Below are 16,894 nucleotides of genomic sequence, written 5' to 3'. Positions count from 1 at the left end.
GCTACTTAATTTGCAATGAATCTGGAGCAGATACGGAATCTACCAAAATAAGATACTGCCGCCCTACCACACATCGCAATTATTACGTATTTTCACGCCTACTAAATTGCTTTGAATCAAATTCCAAATGTCATAAATAAATCACTCGGGCCAAAATTACTGACCAGAAGGGACAGGCAGTTATGTTACCAAAATCTGTCACTAAAATAAGGCAGCCTCCGCCCGCGCCCCCGGAGATGCGGCGCTGTCAGTACCGCACGCACCCGCGCCCTGCAGCAGCGCGCTCCGTTAGCGGAAAGCGCCCGACACGCGGCCGCGCCGTCGAAGCCGGGCCCGGGGCCGGGGAGCCCGGGGGACGCAGCTCCCCCGTCCGCGTGCTGCTCCCACACGCTGGAAACCTCCCGGAACAACTGCTATTAAACTTATTTTTCAAAAATTAGGTCCTGAATCTCAGGCGCGCGGCCAGGCAGCAAAGGAACACGGGACGCAGGGGTCACGGGCAGGGCTCCCCCGGGCTCCGGCAGCAGCCCTGCAGCCCGCGCCCGCCGGCCAGCTTCATCCCGCCCTCCCCCCGCCGACAGCGAAGGCGCTTCCTCCCCGGGCGTTCGCATCCCCCCCCCCGGGCTCGGAACGCCGCGGCCCCCGCCGCTGCCGCCCCCCGGGCGCCCCCCGCCGCCTCCCAGCGCGGCTCCCGGCCGGCCGGCAGGACGACCCCCACCCCCCGCCCCGCCCTCGGCCCGCCTGGCCGCCGTGAAACTCGGCCGAGAAGCCTCCCCCGGTGCGGACCGGGCCACGGAAACCACCCTCCGGCCCGGGACCCCGCGCCCGCGGCTGCCCCGGCCGAGCCCCCCCGCACTCACTTGAGGAAGTACCGCTGTCCCGTGTGCGTGAGCGCCATCTCCCAGCCGGGCGGCAGCGGCAGCTCGTCCGTCACGTCGTAGGAGCGCTGGCGGAGGTGCGCGTGCTGCTGCGCCGCGCCCGAGCCCACGAGCGAGGCGGGCGAGGAGTGCGAGCGGACGTGCTGCGCGGCGGCGGGCCGCGGCGGGGGCCCGCCCGAGTCCGTGCTCGACTGCCGCGAGTGCGAGCCCGAGTCGGGCTCCTTGAAGAAGGACTCGGGCAGGATCTTCTTCCTCCAGGAGCTGGGCTTGGGGTTCATCACCGCGTTGAAAAGCGCCTCCAGCTCCGTGTCCAGGTCCTGTGTTACGTGGATCACCTGCTGCCCCGGCGGCGGAGGCGCGGGAGCGGGGTTCATTTTCCACCGCTCGGCGCCCGTGGCGGGCGCTGGCGTCCCGGGGGCAGGCGGCGGCCGGGGCCGGCCTCGCTACAGGCCGCCGCCGAGGACGCGCCCGTCGGAGCCGGGCGGGCGGCTCGGGCGGCTCTCCGTTAGCAGCGCCGCTCTGCTGCGGCGGGCGGCCGGCGCGCAGAGTGCCTCTGCGCCCCCGCCGGCAGCGTCCCCGTCCCGGGCGGCCGGCGGAGGGGCGGGCGAGTCAGCCCTCGGGCAGCGCGGCGCCCTCCCCCGGGCCGGGCCGCAGCGGGACGAGGGCCGCGCCAGCCCCTCCCGGCGGCCCGGCCCCCGCCCCGCCCGCAGTTATGCAACTCCCGCGGAGACGGGGGGTGCTCGGAGCCGCGGTGGGACGGGGGCGGCTCCTCCGCGCGGTAGAGGGGCCCTCGGGGTGGCGGGGACACGGGCCGGGCCGGGGCGCCCCTCAGGGCCCATGGGGATCGGGGCCGGGGCCACTCAGGCGTCCCCGAGGGCCCGCCGAGGCCGCGGCCTTTCCTCGCGGCCCTCCCGTCCCGCACGAAGTTGGCGAGGGCCGCGGGAAGGCGGTGCCACGGGCGCCGGGCGGGGCGCTCGGGGGGAGCGCGGCCCCGCCGGCCTAGAGCCCCGCCGGGCTGGAGCCCCGGGCGGTGCGGGCGGCAGCGGTGCGGGGTCGTTGGCGGGAGCGGCTGGCCTGGCCCGGCCGCTGCGCCTCCGTCACGCAGCGCTGTTCACAGCGTTGCTTTGGTGTTCAAGGAGCGCTTCCTCTCCCCATGCAACTGAATTTCTGTCAGCCTAATTAGATTTGCTTTAAAACCACTATTGCGTAAGTTCATGGGTGATACTAATTTCTGGAAGGAAATTGATGGTTAAATTAGTTCACCTACAAGCTTTGAGGCATAATTTAGTGATGCTATGGCAGTGGGGGTCACGTAACAGGGACAGGACCATTCGTGGTGACATGGACTACAGCCACCATGTTGTAGTGCGGGCAAGGCTTGGCCCTGAAAGGCTGAGCCCTTTGCCATGCAGTGCAGAGCTGTACCATAAACCTCCCCAGCCCACTGTCGGTAGGTGGTGTGTCGAATACAGCTGTGATCTTCATGCATCTATCCTGACCGCCTGTGCAGTCACTTGTCCTCCATGTAGTCTACACTAGAAGCTAGAGCTGTCATAAAAATGCTTTCCTGAAGCTTTCTAGAAAGTAAAAGTAACACATACTATTTTTTTATTTAATCATGCCTTTTATATTCTAATTTTTGGTGCATTTGGAACAACTTTTGCGTGGTCATGTGACTCAGAATTTCCTTGAATTCCCCAGCTGCATCTGTAAAGAATAGTATTGTTCACTTTCCAGCTTCACATTCAGTGTTTTTATGACCGCACACATATATCACACATTGGCTGTACAAACGTACAACTTTATTTTAGTAACACATTTCTCAATATCATTTCTGCATTTTGGACGGACTCCGGGCTATGCTGGTTGATAAGAATACATCCTCCTCAGTAAACAGAATCTACATTAGAAAAGTCTTAGGTAAGTAATTTTTTCTGAACTTAGTTATTTATTATTATTACTTATTTCTTAAGAAGCAGCATGAACTATTCTGAACTTCACTTGGCTTCTCCAGCTTAGAGCTTGGACCCGACTCTTGAACAATCTTTCTCCCCTGATCAGTGTTGCATTTGATATTGGTGATGTAGGTTCGGAGATCCACAGTTCAGGCCTCTACGTGAACTCCCGATTAGGATCAGCTAGCTCTATGGAACATGTCTTGCTTGTGTGTTTCCTGATTTCCTTGCTTCAACAAATATTCCCTGTCATTTGTTTTTCCTTACATTTCCTGTTCATGTTTCCATTGCCTAGGCAGATCTCCTCCTTGGGTTTTGGGTTTTTTTTTTTGCCACATCTGCTATATTTCGGGTCAGGAAACCCAGTACTCCTGGGACCTGTTTATGCTTCCCTTCCCTAAGAATTTTCCATGCTATCTTTTGTACCATTCTTCTGCTGCTTCCTTACCAGGTCACTTGCTAGCATTTTTACTGCGTCAGACAGCTGTGCTAATTACAGCACCTGCTCCAGGGTTAGGCAGATATTACTTTTTTTCCCCCCTTGCAATTTCCTTGTTTAAACCTTTGGATATTAGATGATGGTGTGTGTGTGCACGCATGTGGTTATTGTACAGATAGTGATCTGAACATGAGTGATTTTTCATACAGCCTTTACAAGGGCTTTTTTGCTTCCTCCAGGCCTCTGTGTCCTTGAGCAAAGACACACCCATCTACCTACTACATTCCTTTCCAGATGACATGCCTATTCAAGGCAAGGCTCTGATAATCTCATTCATGGTGACATCTCACCTACGTTAATTAGACCATGTCCATAATACAGTGTGGCGTCTCATGAGAAAGTAAATGCACATCTGTTCTAAACTTCAGCAGTGTTTGTTACAGCTAGGACTGTCTTCTTCAGCAAGAGGACACTATTTCAGCTGCACTTTTTACTGAATAATGTAATTAGCTGCTACTGTACCACTTGGTCTAGGGTAAAGCATCTTTCTCCACTAATCTGAAAGTGATTAAACTGTAAGAATACATTCTCATGTTATTATTCTTTGTTCAGAAATCAGTAACTTCCTCCTTTGGACACAAAAATAGGATATGACCACCAGCCGTTACAGGGTATGATTCAATATGTTGAAGTTCATGGAAGACAATGACACTTTCATCACAATGGGATTGGATTAAGTGATAAAGGAACCAAACCACAAATGTAACATAGAAAGCCTCCTTATCATTACTTCTTTCTTCTAATTACAATATTGTACATTCTAAAAAAAAAGATGAGCATTATTTTATCTCATGTGCTGTTCAGATGTTTTCAAATAGCACAGACTTTTTTTTTGTTCAACTGAAGGATTTATAAAAGTACAGTACTTTGAGTATACCCTATTTGTCACACATTTTCTAGCAGCAAATTCCATCTGTCCTTCAGTGGAAAGCCGAGCAAAAAGATCAGAAGAAGTAAGTGCACCTTCAAATGTACCCTTAGACAATGAGCATCTAATGGTTTAAAGAAACAATACCACGCTGTAATTTTCAATCTAGATCCATCACTGCTTCGTATCAAAGCCCTACATACATTAAAATTTTGCTGAGAAAGCCTAGATAGGTGAAGATGCATGTCTGATGTCTGTTATAAAATAAAACATTCAGGATTCTCTGGAACAAAAATCTCATGACACAGTGCAGACCAGGAAGAGCATGCACGGTTCCTGCCTTCTGTTTAGGAATGCACTGTGCAAAGAGACTTTAAGCAGTCATTAACTACATCTAGTTGTTTTCATACTCTTCAGTGAAAGAGAGCCATATATAAAAAGAAAGCTTCTGTTCCTCAAAAATAAATAACGGAGAACAAATAATAAAATGGACCTGAAAACACATTACATTAAGTTTCACTATACAAAGGTACACACCCGCATCATACACACACGTTTACACCTTAAAAAACATAGTTTGTCATGCAAATTAATGATTTTATTTGCACTTGTGGCAATTGGTTATTGCTCGATAGACATTTTTGTATATTATGCTTTTGCTAATAATTCTATATTAATCTAATTTTCAAGGGACGACTTCTGGAAAAATATACTTCAGTAAATGTGTTTTTTAACAAAGGGATCAATGCTTAAGATGTTGGGTTTTGTCTGTGTGCATTTCACAGCTGTCTGTTTCTCAGGTAGCTAACAGCTTCGAGACTTCGGCACCTCAGAATGCACACAAAGCATATCCTATATAGCCAACTGTGATGTGGTTTATTTAATACAAAGACCTGGTGCATATTACAAAGTTCCGTCAAAACAGCCATGTCAGCACACCTCCCCAGGCAACATTTCCAAGCCAGCAAAACCTCTAATGTGGACACAGTCTGGTAGCAAAAAAAAAAAAAAGAACTTCTGTCAGCTTGGTTTGTGTTGGTTTATAAGTTGATGTAATTTCTCTAGCAAGAAAGCTATGTGAACATCTATAGACAATGAGTGCTCAGACATTCATTTCAGAAACAGCTGTACTAACCAAAAAAATTGCACCAGTGTTTGTGTCTCAGAGGTTATTCCCCTCACAGCAAAGCCAATGGAATGGGACATACCAACACTGCTCATCCACATCAATACAAAGTCAGATTACACTGCAACAGTTTGCAGCAGTGATTTGGGAGAAGCTGTGGTGTCTCGACTGCAGGCAGCTGAAGCCCTGTCAGAAGTCACCACGCTGCAGCTGCCTGTTTCACCTTCTTCACTGCGGTTAGCACGCCCGCTCCCCGGAAGATGTGGAACCGAATACACAGGCACACCATAATCAGTTTGTCTCGGGAAGTTTAAACTGCTGATGAAAAGGAGGTTTGCTAATACAGCTGACTTTGCAGATAAATTAATTAGGAAACAAACTGACACTTGTGGAAACAGTGGTAATGTTAAAGGACAGAAAAACAGCTGGTCTTTAAGACTTTCAGTTACTCGAGACAGATTGGAAAGGTGATTTTTGGCCAAGCTCCGTGCAATAAGTCCTAAAATAGTAATGTAAAATAGACCGGGACCCAATCTGCTCTGGTGCTTCAGAATAAAAGTCTGGAATTGCTAAAAGGAAAAAAAAAAAAAAGGAATTGCTAACACAGTATGATCTTATTGGCAAGAGTTGCTCTGGAATAGTTAAGTCAGTCTGGCTCCCTGTGTGAACACTGCTGACAGTACCAGAATAACTACCCAGCTAACAAGACTAAAATACACAGGAGTAGCTACAAGAGGAAAGAATATTCTGTAACAGCTCTGCAAACTTTAGCAGTAAGATACTGAGATTCATACTGGCATGAAAAATACTTTCCTAGCATAATTAATTTAACTTGCAGAAAGATACAGTAAGATATGGTTTTCATTTTTGTCAATAAAAACTGCATGTACATGGAGAGGGTTTTCTGATGTAGATTTTGCCAGGAAACAACGCTAACAGTTTAATTACAATCATTTGGTATTTTGGGAGAGTGTTCCAGCTTGAATTTCCTGTGTCAAATACAGAGGGCATGTGATTTGCTCAAGCTCAGTAGGGCAATTGGAAACGGAGCCTAATTATTCCGACATCCTGCTACTGCTGTTAGCATAAAACACATCAGTTGTCACCTCATAAGTGTGTGTGTATATATATATATAAATTAAAAGGCAGCGTCATGTATTTCTTAACACATCTTGAGCACGTTGTTGGTTGTACTTGTTGCTCGGTGCTGTGTATTTCGCCTTTTCCCCTCTCTGCAGAAGATAAAGCCTACATGACTTCTTCGGTGTATTTTTCAATTGCAGGATCCTCAACTTCCCCGAGCGAGCAGAGGTAACATCCATGATCAGTATTCCCTGTTTTCATCAAGTGTTTTCTTTTTGCCTGGAAAGTCATTCTTGATACTAACTTTTAACCTTTGAGGGCGAATGAGCGGAGATGAGAGGCAGATTGTTGTTCTAGGAAGCGTTAAACCAGTCATTTAAGATCCGGTCCTGCCAGCGAGCACATAGGTGACAGCAGAGACAGCTAGCGAGGCAGAAGGAGAAGTACTTCTTCCCTTCCATGTCCCTTTTTGTTTAGCTGCACAGGGAAAAGCCCAGGAGTGGGTGCTAGTATGCAGGCCAGTGAGAGCGTTTGTTCTTAGGTGGACAGAAATCAGCAACCATCTCCATCTGTTAGCTGAGAGACCATGAAGTGAAGGCGTAGTCTGACAGAAAGCTGGACTTTTTTTCGATACCTGGGAAGAGTGGGAGACGTAGTATTGCTTTCCTTCTTGTTTTGGTTTTATCATTTTCATGAGGAAGATCTGAAATATTGGACCTGGTGCAGCAAGGTATTAAAAATTACCATGTGTGATTACAGAACTTACTCAAGAAGGATGAAAAAGAAAACTTTTTATGGCAAAACCAACCTAAATAGAAGGACTCAAAATGCATGTATCCTTTTCAGGATATTTGTTGACTGATTTAGAAAAGGCATGTATCCTACTTTATTGTGAATTCTTGATTGCATCTACTATAAGACTGAATGCTAGACTTCTTTGCGATACAAGATTTTAGATACAACACATCCCTAAATTACCCACCGTTAGGAGGAAATTCCCTCAACATTCACATCATGTGCAAAGATCACTGAAGAAAATATTTTTTTAAATTGCCAGAACCTCTAATAATTACAAAATCAAGACAAATTACAAAGTCTCATCTTTATGTAGCAAAGTTCCTCAAAAGATCCCAAGTTAGCTTTGCTGGGGGCTTGAACTCTTGGTTCTCAAAGCGCTAACTATTTTAGATCTACTTGGGACAGTGCCGGTTGCTCTCGTCCCTCAAACTGCTTGCAGCCACCGGCTGCCTGGATGCTGCTGTCCAGGAGGGCTCAGTGGGCAGAAGGGAACACGCAATGCATGGTCTGTGTTCGTGCAAAGCTGGCCAACTCGTGCCAGCCTCGTGAGCGCTGCGGGCTGAGACGGCTGCCCTGTTGCTGAAGCGGGGAAGGTGTGTTCCCCCTTTCCCCTCCAGACAGTTAACAGTCTGCCAGCAAAATCCGGAGCTGCTGTCCCCAGCAAGAACTGCCATGTATTTGGCAAATGGGTGAACTCCTAGATCCGGAAATTAGAAGACACATTTGGATGTAGACAAACATAAAGGACGGTTATTTTAAGGCGACTCATGTCCAATTATTAACCAACTGAAATTCAGAACAAAAATGTTTACAACAGGTTTTGTCTCAGTAATAGTTTAAGTACCAATGGAGGGATTACTCTGAAATTAGGGCTTACTTAAGGCTTCTGCTAAAGACAAATCTAACAGAACAGAAAATTTTCCGTTATCTTTTGGCAGATCTGTGAACACAGGATGAGGCCTGGAAGAGAACCTTCCCGACTTCTGCAGTTCTGACGTTTTAAGTACCTGTTAGGAGCACTAGGAATACTACTTTGAATGTTCACACACACAAAAGCACACTATGGAGTAAGATAAAAATTCCGTAAAATAAAATTCAGTTTTATTCTGTTTACTTAAGTTTTCCTTTTGCCAAAAAAATAACATTTTGACAGAGCAGTAGATAGGGAAAGGAAAATAGTAAGATCAGTAGAAGGTTCTTACATATTTAATGGTGGGGAAAAAATGTATTTAATGTGTTTCGTAGCATACTTGGTCACTATGGCTTGTATCTTAGCCTGAATAGTATATACATTTTCAGACAATCAGGATGCAACTATTTAAAGTAGTGTTCCTCTTACGAACTTCATTAATAGGATAGGTGGACTGAAGGATTGCCTCTCCTTATGTATCTAGAATAAGTTGTCATAAAGAATCTAGAATAAACAAGTCATAAAGCTGATGATTATAGTAACTCCTAAAATGTATTCTAAAATTCTCTTTCACAATCATGGTAAAAACTGCAGTTTTATGCCTGTAAAAGCAGGCTGCTCACTAATCCATCTTCAGTATAACTACTGGTAATGTTTAAAAGCTGCCACACTTCAAATAAATCAGAACCCAAAACTCTAAATGAAGTGTTTTCTATTGATACAGATAATCTGATGGGTGAGTGAGATCTCAAGTTTCAAGATACAACTGCAGTAATCAAACTGTCACAATTTATGCTTACCTTAAAAATAAAATCAGCAAGAGTATTTTAAAAAGAGATTGTGCTGTTATGTACCCGACCCTGACCACAAAGCCAAGCACAGACTGGTAGGAGACTTCCTTCCCTTTATTTAGATAAGTGAGAAACAGCAGAGCTTTACTCCTGGAATTTTGCCAGGTTATTCCTAAAATTGGACTTCCTTTCCTACACGCTATCTATTGTTAATATTACAAAGCCACAGCATAGGAAACAGGCATTCTTATAAAAACTAGAACTGAAACAAAATCACCATTCATACCTCTGAGTCTATACATGGACACATTTCATAAAAAGCACTAAATTTAAAACGAGTCTAATACATAAAACATTAAATTCAAAATAAAATGTTAAGACAAAATCTTAGTTCACTGGATTTTCTGTTAAATGAGAATTGTACACCTAATCCAAAGTTCAGATACTGATTTTATTTACACGTGTATATATAAACTAACTCCATACCTATTTAAATGAAAACAGTTTTCCCCATATAATTCAAGGAACATTTAATTAATTAGAAAGACAGTTAAAAAGTATTTAGTCTAGTACATTGAAAGCTTGCCAGGAGTGGCAGGGACAAGCAAAAGTGCAACAAAATAAAGCTTGTGAGAGAGTCTAAATGCACTTCAGAAATGGGGAATTGGTTAAAAGTTGGATCAGAATCTTGAAGAATAGATTTTACAAAATGGACAGTGATCGGACAGAGTTCATTCAAAAGGATTTAAAAAAAAACAGGAGGAAGAAAAGCATTGCTGCTGGAGTTTACTCAATGCTTAAAAGAATACAAACTTTTCACAACATCAAATTACATCCTCCTGAGTTTTAAGAATAGGGTTATATTATGTTCTTTGCTAAGTGGCTTAGCAAATTAATTAGCAGGTTCAAGAAAATGTTTTACAGTGGTTGAAAACTGGAAGTTTTATCATTTACAGTTTAAAAATGATCACAGATTTGGAAAATATAAGGTGAAATACATTCCAAGCTAAGTCTTGAGGCTACGAACAGTTCTTATTGGAAGACAAACACTGTAAATGACTGTATAGCGAAGCTCCTCTGTAGATTACAAAAACCAAACTTTCTGCCCTCTGCTGTTTAGACCAGGAAAAAAATAAACTGGGATACAGATCTGTTGAGAGGCATATAGTTAAGGGCTGAGACTAACTCTACTTTTAAGAAAATCATCTAGTTTATGCTTCAACTAGTTGGATTTTTACTTATTCTATGCACTTGGAACTCTGTACTGGCACAAAGTTTGCCTGAATTCAGTGGTCTGTCAAAATAGTGCCAGGGATCCACTCACGAGTCGCTTGCTTCACAAAACCAAAAGTTCCTTGACATCCACAGGAAGGGCAGTTCTGCAGAACAAAGTTAAATTTTGCAGTAAGACAAAACATACAAGAGTTCTACGCTGAGGCTAACAGATTATGTTCCACACTTAATGAAATAGTTACACACTCAACTTCCTCATGGATTATTCAGAACTTAATTGATGTTTGTAAATTGCTTGAAGATTAAAATGCTGCACTGCCTACAACTCAAACTTGTTCAGTCACTCTGGAAAAAGTTACTTAACTTTTTAAGAGGTAAGTTGAAAGTCACTTTTTTTCCTGTTATAAAATCAACAATCAGTTCTTCTAGACTTGCAAAGGAACGGCCTTGAATTTAACTTTGCTTTTAGTGGCTAGGTATCAGAGCAAATTTTTAAAAGCCTATTAAAAATAAAACAGGTTAAAAGTAGCAATGCTACATATTTCTTTCCTTTTTTTTTTTAATAGCTTGTGAATAATGCTTTGTACTCAAGGGTTTCTATAAAGGAATTGCAAATTCATGAGAGGTAGCAAGTTTTATTAAATATAGCTTTATGTGTCACCTTTAATTTTGGATGGAGTTCACATCAAAAGTGAAAAATCAGATCCACAAGCGAATTCTTATTTTACCACTGTCTACTGAAGCAGATGCTTTTTCACTCTCCAGCTTCAACTGCCCTGCAAAACAGCAGCTATACAAATACCACCATTCCAGCACTGCTAAAACGCACATCAGTGTGGTTCCATCAACAGCAGCAAGCATCATTTGCTGTGCGTTCGCACCAGTGATTATGTTCTAGACACAGTTCTGCTCTGTCTGCACATGAGTACTTCTGTCGCTGCAGCTGCAAAGCCCTCCGTAGCTGCAGTCTGTGCTGGGAAGACAGGGAATGGGGGAATTTGCAGAGCTGTAGAAAGGCTCGTTCCAACCCCACGTAAAAGCAAATGTACCTTTTGAATTAAGCTGAAATCACTAGCTGCTGAGAAGCTGCTTTTCTAGGCTCAGTACTTCTCCCCAGAACAAATAGAAAGCTACAATTCGAAAGCAGCATGCTTGGTGTAAAAGCTCTCTCTCCTTACTTTTCTTCTTGAGTTTCTTAATGGATCACTGCCAGAGTTTGAGTTTATTTAAATTTCACCCAGCTTCGAAGCTTAACCTTAACCATCCTCAATTCAGGTAGTTTTTTGTTAGAGGAAACAAGACCATTCAATGTGGCAGTTTTTACTTGAACACTATTGTAATAAGCTTCAAAAAGGGATTACGCAGGCTTTCTAATGACTTGCTGTGTTCACTTTAAACTGTCCCTTTTACTCATGGTCACTGAGGGAAACCCTCCCCTTCTTCTAGCACACGCTTCAGACATGACACATGTATACTGCCAGCATTTACCATGATGCCAACTAGCCCTACAGTAGCTAGTTTTATTTTTTAAAAAAAGTTTAAGAGACAGAAAGGTCAACAGCTTCAGATTCACAGTGCAGTAGTGAGATGAGACACGGAAACATTACAGGGCTTGTATCTAAAACTTGTGTTTTGCTGCCATGAGTTCTAGACTATGGCTATCTAGACTGTGGCTAGTGAGGAGAGATGTAATAAAGAGGAAAACACTGGCCTACGAATAGGCTGGTCTTGAATTTCACCTGAAACTGTAGGCTAATTACATTAAAAAAATACTAATCAGAAATCATCAGTAGCAACATTTGATCACATTTAATTACCACATACTGTATGTGGAGAAAAAAAATCACCACATACAAATGGTAAATGAAACACATTGCTGATTCATATATGGGCGAGGAAATTAACTTTGTTCACCCCATCACCACTCTATATAATGCAATTGCAGAATAAGCAACTCCATATTCTAGAAAACTGACTTTTTAATAGTGTTGATCAGAGTACCTCTGCCATGCAGCTTCATTTGAAACAGCACCTCTCAAAGGTAAAAAAAAAATTGAAAATAGTAAGAAAATAATGCATTTGTAAATGTAGGAACCCAATTAATACAGAACTTTATGGTGCTGCTATGGAAGACAGTACGTATACAGTCATTGCCAGAATACGTATGTTAAGGTTCTCTCTTGCCTATTTGTCCTCTCAAATATACTTTAAGGGCTTTATGATGCACCCTCACTAGCGACAGTAAAACATTGATTAGTAAACCTGTTTAACCTTCGTCACAAAAGCTACAAAATAGTGCATTAGAATACAATTGAAAAATGACTTCTGGCATAAGCTTTGTTAGACATTTTTCTTAAAAATGGAAAAGCATCAGTTATGTTGCAGTACTTGGCTACTCTTTCCTTTGTGAGCACACCATTCAAACGGGGGAACAAAAATTGTTGCATCACAACATGAAGATCAGATTTAGCAGAAATCAACGCTATTCCTCATCTGCCTCCTAGCCCATGGTTTTACTTTTACAATTTTTCAGATCATCTTTACATAAAGAAATAAATCAGTATGCTAACATGTTTAGGGCACTGGGTTTTCTATGGTACCTACTACCTGCAGAAAGAATGAGACTGCCTAGTAGGGGTTACAGCTAGTTTTGTTAAAATTGAAGTGTTAGCTTGATTATATTTTCTTTTGTAACATAAGAACGCTAGAAAAGCAGTGTAACACCCAGCCTCTGCGTTTACCAAATCCTTTGGAGGAAGGGGGCAGTAGTGCCACATGTACTCTTACACATACATGAGTCTGTATGGAAGAAACATTCTTGTGAAGTATCATTCCCACCAGGTTTAAAAAAAAAAAAAATCAAAACAGACACAAAACTAAGGAAAAAAACCTACTTGATAATGTACAAATAAATGTGCAGCTTCATATAATATCAAGACAGCTCTACTTAACGTAGGAAAGCTCTTCAAGAAGAGCTATACTTACTTAAAGCTAAAGAAATTCTTCACATAAAGGGCTGAATTTCTCCATAGGTAACTGGTTTTGCTTTACTTACATATCTCATAGCAGGCAGGTGTGCAAAGTTAGCACCAGAGGACATTCAGCCTGCAATTACTGGCTCAAGATCCTGGCACAGGAAAGCATTTCATCTGATCCAGATAATTTATTTTTCCTCAAAATGTATTTGTGAACATTGTGTTCAGTCATTTCACAAACTGCTTAGTAAGACAACAGCCACTAATGAATACTATTTCATGTTGCGCACGATTCTCCTGCAATGGTTGGTTTTCATTTCCCCCAACGCTTGTTCCAATTGCTGAATTAGGTGGAGCAGGGTGGAAGGGTCAGTTTGCAACACTTGGGCAGTTTGATCTTCATTCTCATTAAGATGTAGCTTTATAGTCACAGCAGGCTTAATCTGTTGTCTCAAGCTTCTGCTTGCAAGCTGCAAGAGGGAGTTGAGATGAAACGGGAACAGGGAAACAAAAAAAAAAAAAACCAAAAAAAAACCACAAACGAAAGATGATTATCCACTTTCATATTTACAATTCACAGCAGGTTTGCAGGACCTGCTTGGAGGACGGTTTAAAAATCCTTTTCATCCACATCAAAGATACACACGATCTATTATTTAGTTTTATCATTAGACAACAGTAATCCATTTTAATCAATGCTTTTGCAGTATTTCTGAAAAATTTGGTGATAATTAAGACCAAATATATTTAGTATATGTTAACATTTTTAAAACACCAATGGGCCAGGAATTCAGTTTTCAGAAAGCAACAGATACTTTGCATCATTATGTATGTATTCATCTCCTAACCAGCTATCTGTGGTGCCATAACAAAATTATGTCAGTTTTAGATACATGAAAAACTGCTGCCTCAATTAGTTTGAAATAATATAAACTCATTTTAGTAGTTGTTTTTGACGTTAAAAAGGTAAAGTAAAATACAGAATACTGAAAACGTAACAGAAGTTACCTGCACATCCAGTCTCCATTCAAGACTGTGATAGCTGGGAAGCTCTGGGGCCAGCTCACTAAGAACGCTTCTGATCTCTTTCCTGTTGTCAAGGTACAGCTGGAGCAATAATGCGTTCAATTCATCTGAGAATCCCAGAACATGAATGGAATCCTGGAAGTCTACCTCCGAAATCTAGAAATAACAATTTAGGCCTTAATACAGAAGTGTCTAATAATCATTATTTGGTGAGAAACAAATAAAACTGTAAGTAAATATTACACGTATGGTATGGTGCAGTTCTTTTCCTGCAGAAATGTGTGAGGACAATCCTATAGCTAGGACAAAACAAACGATCCACGGTTTATGCGATTTACACATGTTGATGTATTACTGCTGATTTGCATGAGCTTCAGGAATGGTTTTAGGTCTGGTTTTTTTAGAAAAACGTTCAGCATCCTCACATTTAAACAGAGAAGACAATGCAACACAAAAAAGCGTCTGAGCTTTGTCATGAGGAAGTACGTATTTCCATCATCAATTTATCACCAGTATGTTAACATAATATTGGCGCTCAAATTATAAATACTCTGAAATGATCTGAATGTCTGCGCATGTCAGTGAGCATCCGGTACACCTTTAAAGCTCAGGTTACAGTAACTCACAACAGCCCCAAGAAGTCTGTTCCCACAGGTCAATGCCTTTGCAAGGAGCTTCGATCATCACTGTGGAAGCACTTATTTATTCAACAGAAAACGTCGTACCTGTGCACTTTACAATGCATTCATACAGTAAACACATTCTTTGATCAACGATATTCTACTGTAATACGCTGTAATTTATCTGTCAGTCAAGTCACCTTACTTGAAGGGAAGATTCTGCAATATTTCGATCCCTTTCCCACCTGCTCTTCCGAACAATGCCTGAGTTTAGTTGGAAATTGCTTGTTTCTGTATCCCTTCTCCATGTCTATATTCTACTATATCAATAGTAAAAATCTTTCCAATGGAAAAGAGTAATTATTTAACTATTATTCTTTTCATATCTTCTTACACCCACCCAAACTTCTGATGCCAGGAGCTGAAAAAAACTCTCAAACCTAGCAGTTCAGACAACATAAGGAATACTTAACAGAGGGGAGCACAGCACACATCCTGTACAGTAGCTGAACAACAAAATCTTCCCTCAAGTTTTGTTATTCAGAACGAACTTAATCCTGATGTATGCTCCTCTATACGGATTGCATTATTGTATGTTCTGGCTACACACTATTAAAATGTCAGGTTTTAGCTTCAGACACTGAATACAAATTGGAGTCATCCACGCAGATGGTATTTCAATAAGAGAACAGCATAAGAAACACCTTTTTCTAAAAAATATTAAAACAATACACGTAACCCAAATTTTGAACTATGTTTTCCCCATTCATCAGCATTTTCAGCTGTAAGCGTTGAGAAGACATCTCTTGAGCGTATCTCTGAATTCATTACGCAAAGGCGCCCTTACCATGAGCTTGGAGCTTTCAGTGAGAAGGTAGGTTAGCCCTTCCACCCCATGCTGAATGGTGTCAGCAGCAATGTTAAGTTTTCCTTTAAAGAAAGCACAAAGTACCTTTTACTTCCTTAGTAAGCTGCCACAGCAACTGTATGCAAAACTGCAACTTTATCCAGAGCTAACTTGCAAAGTATACGTAGGAAAGAAAAAAAAAAGAAAAGTAGAGGGTTGAGCACCCTTCCAATAATAACGGAAGGGGATCAAACAGCAAGTTAGATCCCACACCCCAAACACACAAAACAAAAAACCCAAGGAAAGCCCGAACCAAGCCCTTCCGGTACGGTATGCGGGAAACCGCCCGCTCACGAGCGGAGCCTCGGACACCCAGGCACAGAAGGGCGCGACCGGCAGACGGGGCCCCGAACGCGCCCCGACACCGCTCGGCGCCACAGCACGGCCCGGCGGCAATCACCGGCCCCCTTCCGCGGCGGATCCGCACCGCCGGGGCTCGGGCCCGGCCGCCCCCCCGCGCCCCGCCCCGGTTCTTACTGGCGGCCGCCTCGCAGGCCCGCGGCGCCGCGCCCCGCCGCAGCAGCTCCACCGCCAGGCGCCCCAGCTCGCCGACGGCTGAAACGAGAAGAGGTCACCGCGCTGCAGCGCCGCCCGGCCGGCCAGCCCGGCTCGCCCCTCGCTCCCTTCTCCCCGCCGCGGCCTCCCCGCTTCCCGCCGGACGGCCCGAGCCCCCCCAGCCGGCTGCGGGCGCTGCCGGACCTGCGCCGCCCAGCCGCGGCAGGCAGCCCAGGTGCGCCTTCTGCTCCTCCGACAGCACCAGCAGCATGGCCGCGCCGCCCGCCCCCGCGGGAACGACGCGCCCTGCCCCTCTCCCTGTCCGCCCGGCGCGTGGACGCGCCTGCGCGGGGCCACGCGCGAAGGAGGCACTGCCCCCGCCCCGCGCCGCAGGGCACTGGGGGCGGGCGGGCGCAGCCGCAGTCTGTGCGCGGGCCTGGCGAACGCCCGGGGGGCACGGAGCCCGGAAGCTGCGGGGGAGAACGCGTGGGCGGGAGGTAAACGGGTGCTGCTGCTGCCCGCCCGGTTCATCTGCCCGAGCGGGGGGCGGTATTACTCCCAGAATCTCAGGAGGGTTGGGGTGAAGGGACCTCAGAGCTCACCCCGCTCCACCCCCAGCCTGTGCGGGGACACCCTCCGCCAGCCGCGCGCAGGGACACCCTCCACCAGCCCAGGGCAGGATTTCTTCCTTGTACCCCATCTGAACCTACCCTCTACTGCACTCAGGACA

At 44.7% G+C, this 16,894-nt stretch overlaps 2 protein-coding genes and 1 long non-coding RNA gene across 7 annotated transcripts in view; 1 reads left to right on the top strand and 2 right to left on the bottom strand.

Moving 5' to 3' along the window:
* Window positions 1-1,710, bottom strand: part of WWTR1 (WW domain containing transcription regulator 1) — a 76,704-nt gene extending 74,994 nt beyond the window's left edge. Inside the window, exon 1 of the mRNA XM_086754407.1 lies at window positions 861-1,710. Coding sequence (XP_086610533.1) covers window positions 861-1,252 — 392 coding nt within the window. The 5' untranslated portion in view covers window positions 1,253-1,710. The remainder of the gene's footprint in view (window positions 1-860) is intronic.
* Window positions 1,711-4,910: 3,200 nt separating this feature from the next.
* Window positions 4,911-6,586, top strand: LOC147599756 (uncharacterized). The gene is made up of 2 exons (XR_015259377.1): window positions 4,911-6,264; window positions 6,306-6,586. It is a non-coding gene; the product is annotated as an uncharacterized LOC147599756 (long non-coding RNA).
* A 2,421-nt stretch (window positions 6,587-9,007) lies between these two features.
* COMMD2 (COMM domain containing 2) lies at window positions 9,008-16,502 on the bottom strand. Of its 5 annotated transcripts, none has more exons than XR_015259360.1 (6): window positions 16,369-16,502; window positions 16,147-16,224; window positions 15,610-15,692; window positions 14,125-14,298; window positions 10,803-13,586; window positions 9,008-10,287 (listed from the first exon to the last, which is right to left on the bottom strand). XR_015259360.1 is itself a non-coding variant. In XM_086754636.1 (5 exons), the coding sequence occupies exons 1-5, from the start codon at window positions 16,433-16,435 to the stop codon at window positions 13,389-13,391; spliced, it is 600 nt and encodes a 199-aa protein (XP_086610762.1). In that variant the 5' UTR covers window positions 16,436-16,502; the 3' UTR covers window positions 9,008-13,388. The 5 variants fall into 5 exon arrangements, 2 of the variants coding, with proteins under 2 accessions (XP_086610762.1, XP_086610764.1); XR_015259361.1 differs by having other exon boundaries at window positions 9,008-10,917; window positions 13,197-13,586; XR_015259362.1 differs by having other exon boundaries at window positions 13,197-13,586.
* Between the last annotated feature and the right edge of the window lie 392 nt (window positions 16,503-16,894).

The sequence above is a fragment of the Chlamydotis macqueenii genome, chromosome 9 (genome assembly GCF_036417535.1).
Source record: "Chlamydotis macqueenii isolate bChlMac1 chromosome 9, bChlMac1.mat, whole genome shotgun sequence".
NCBI classification, from domain to species: Eukaryota; Metazoa; Chordata; class Aves; order Otidiformes; family Otididae; genus Chlamydotis; species Chlamydotis macqueenii.
This window is presented reverse-complemented; position numbering and strand designations above follow the sequence as displayed.

Coding starts and splice junctions, on each gene's coding strand:
- COMMD2 (XM_086754636.1), bottom strand. CDS start 16,435: ATGCTGCTGGTGCTGTCGGAGGAGCAGAAGGCGCACCTGGGCTGCCTG. Junction 16,225..16,368: donor GCCGCGGCTGGGCGGCGCAG/GTCCGGCAGCGC, acceptor TTCTCGTTTCAG/CCGTCGGCGAGCTGGGGCGC. Junction 14,299..15,609: donor CTGAAAGCTCCAAGCTCATG/GTAAGGGCGCCT, acceptor TGTTATTTCTAG/ATTTCGGAGGTAGACTTCCA.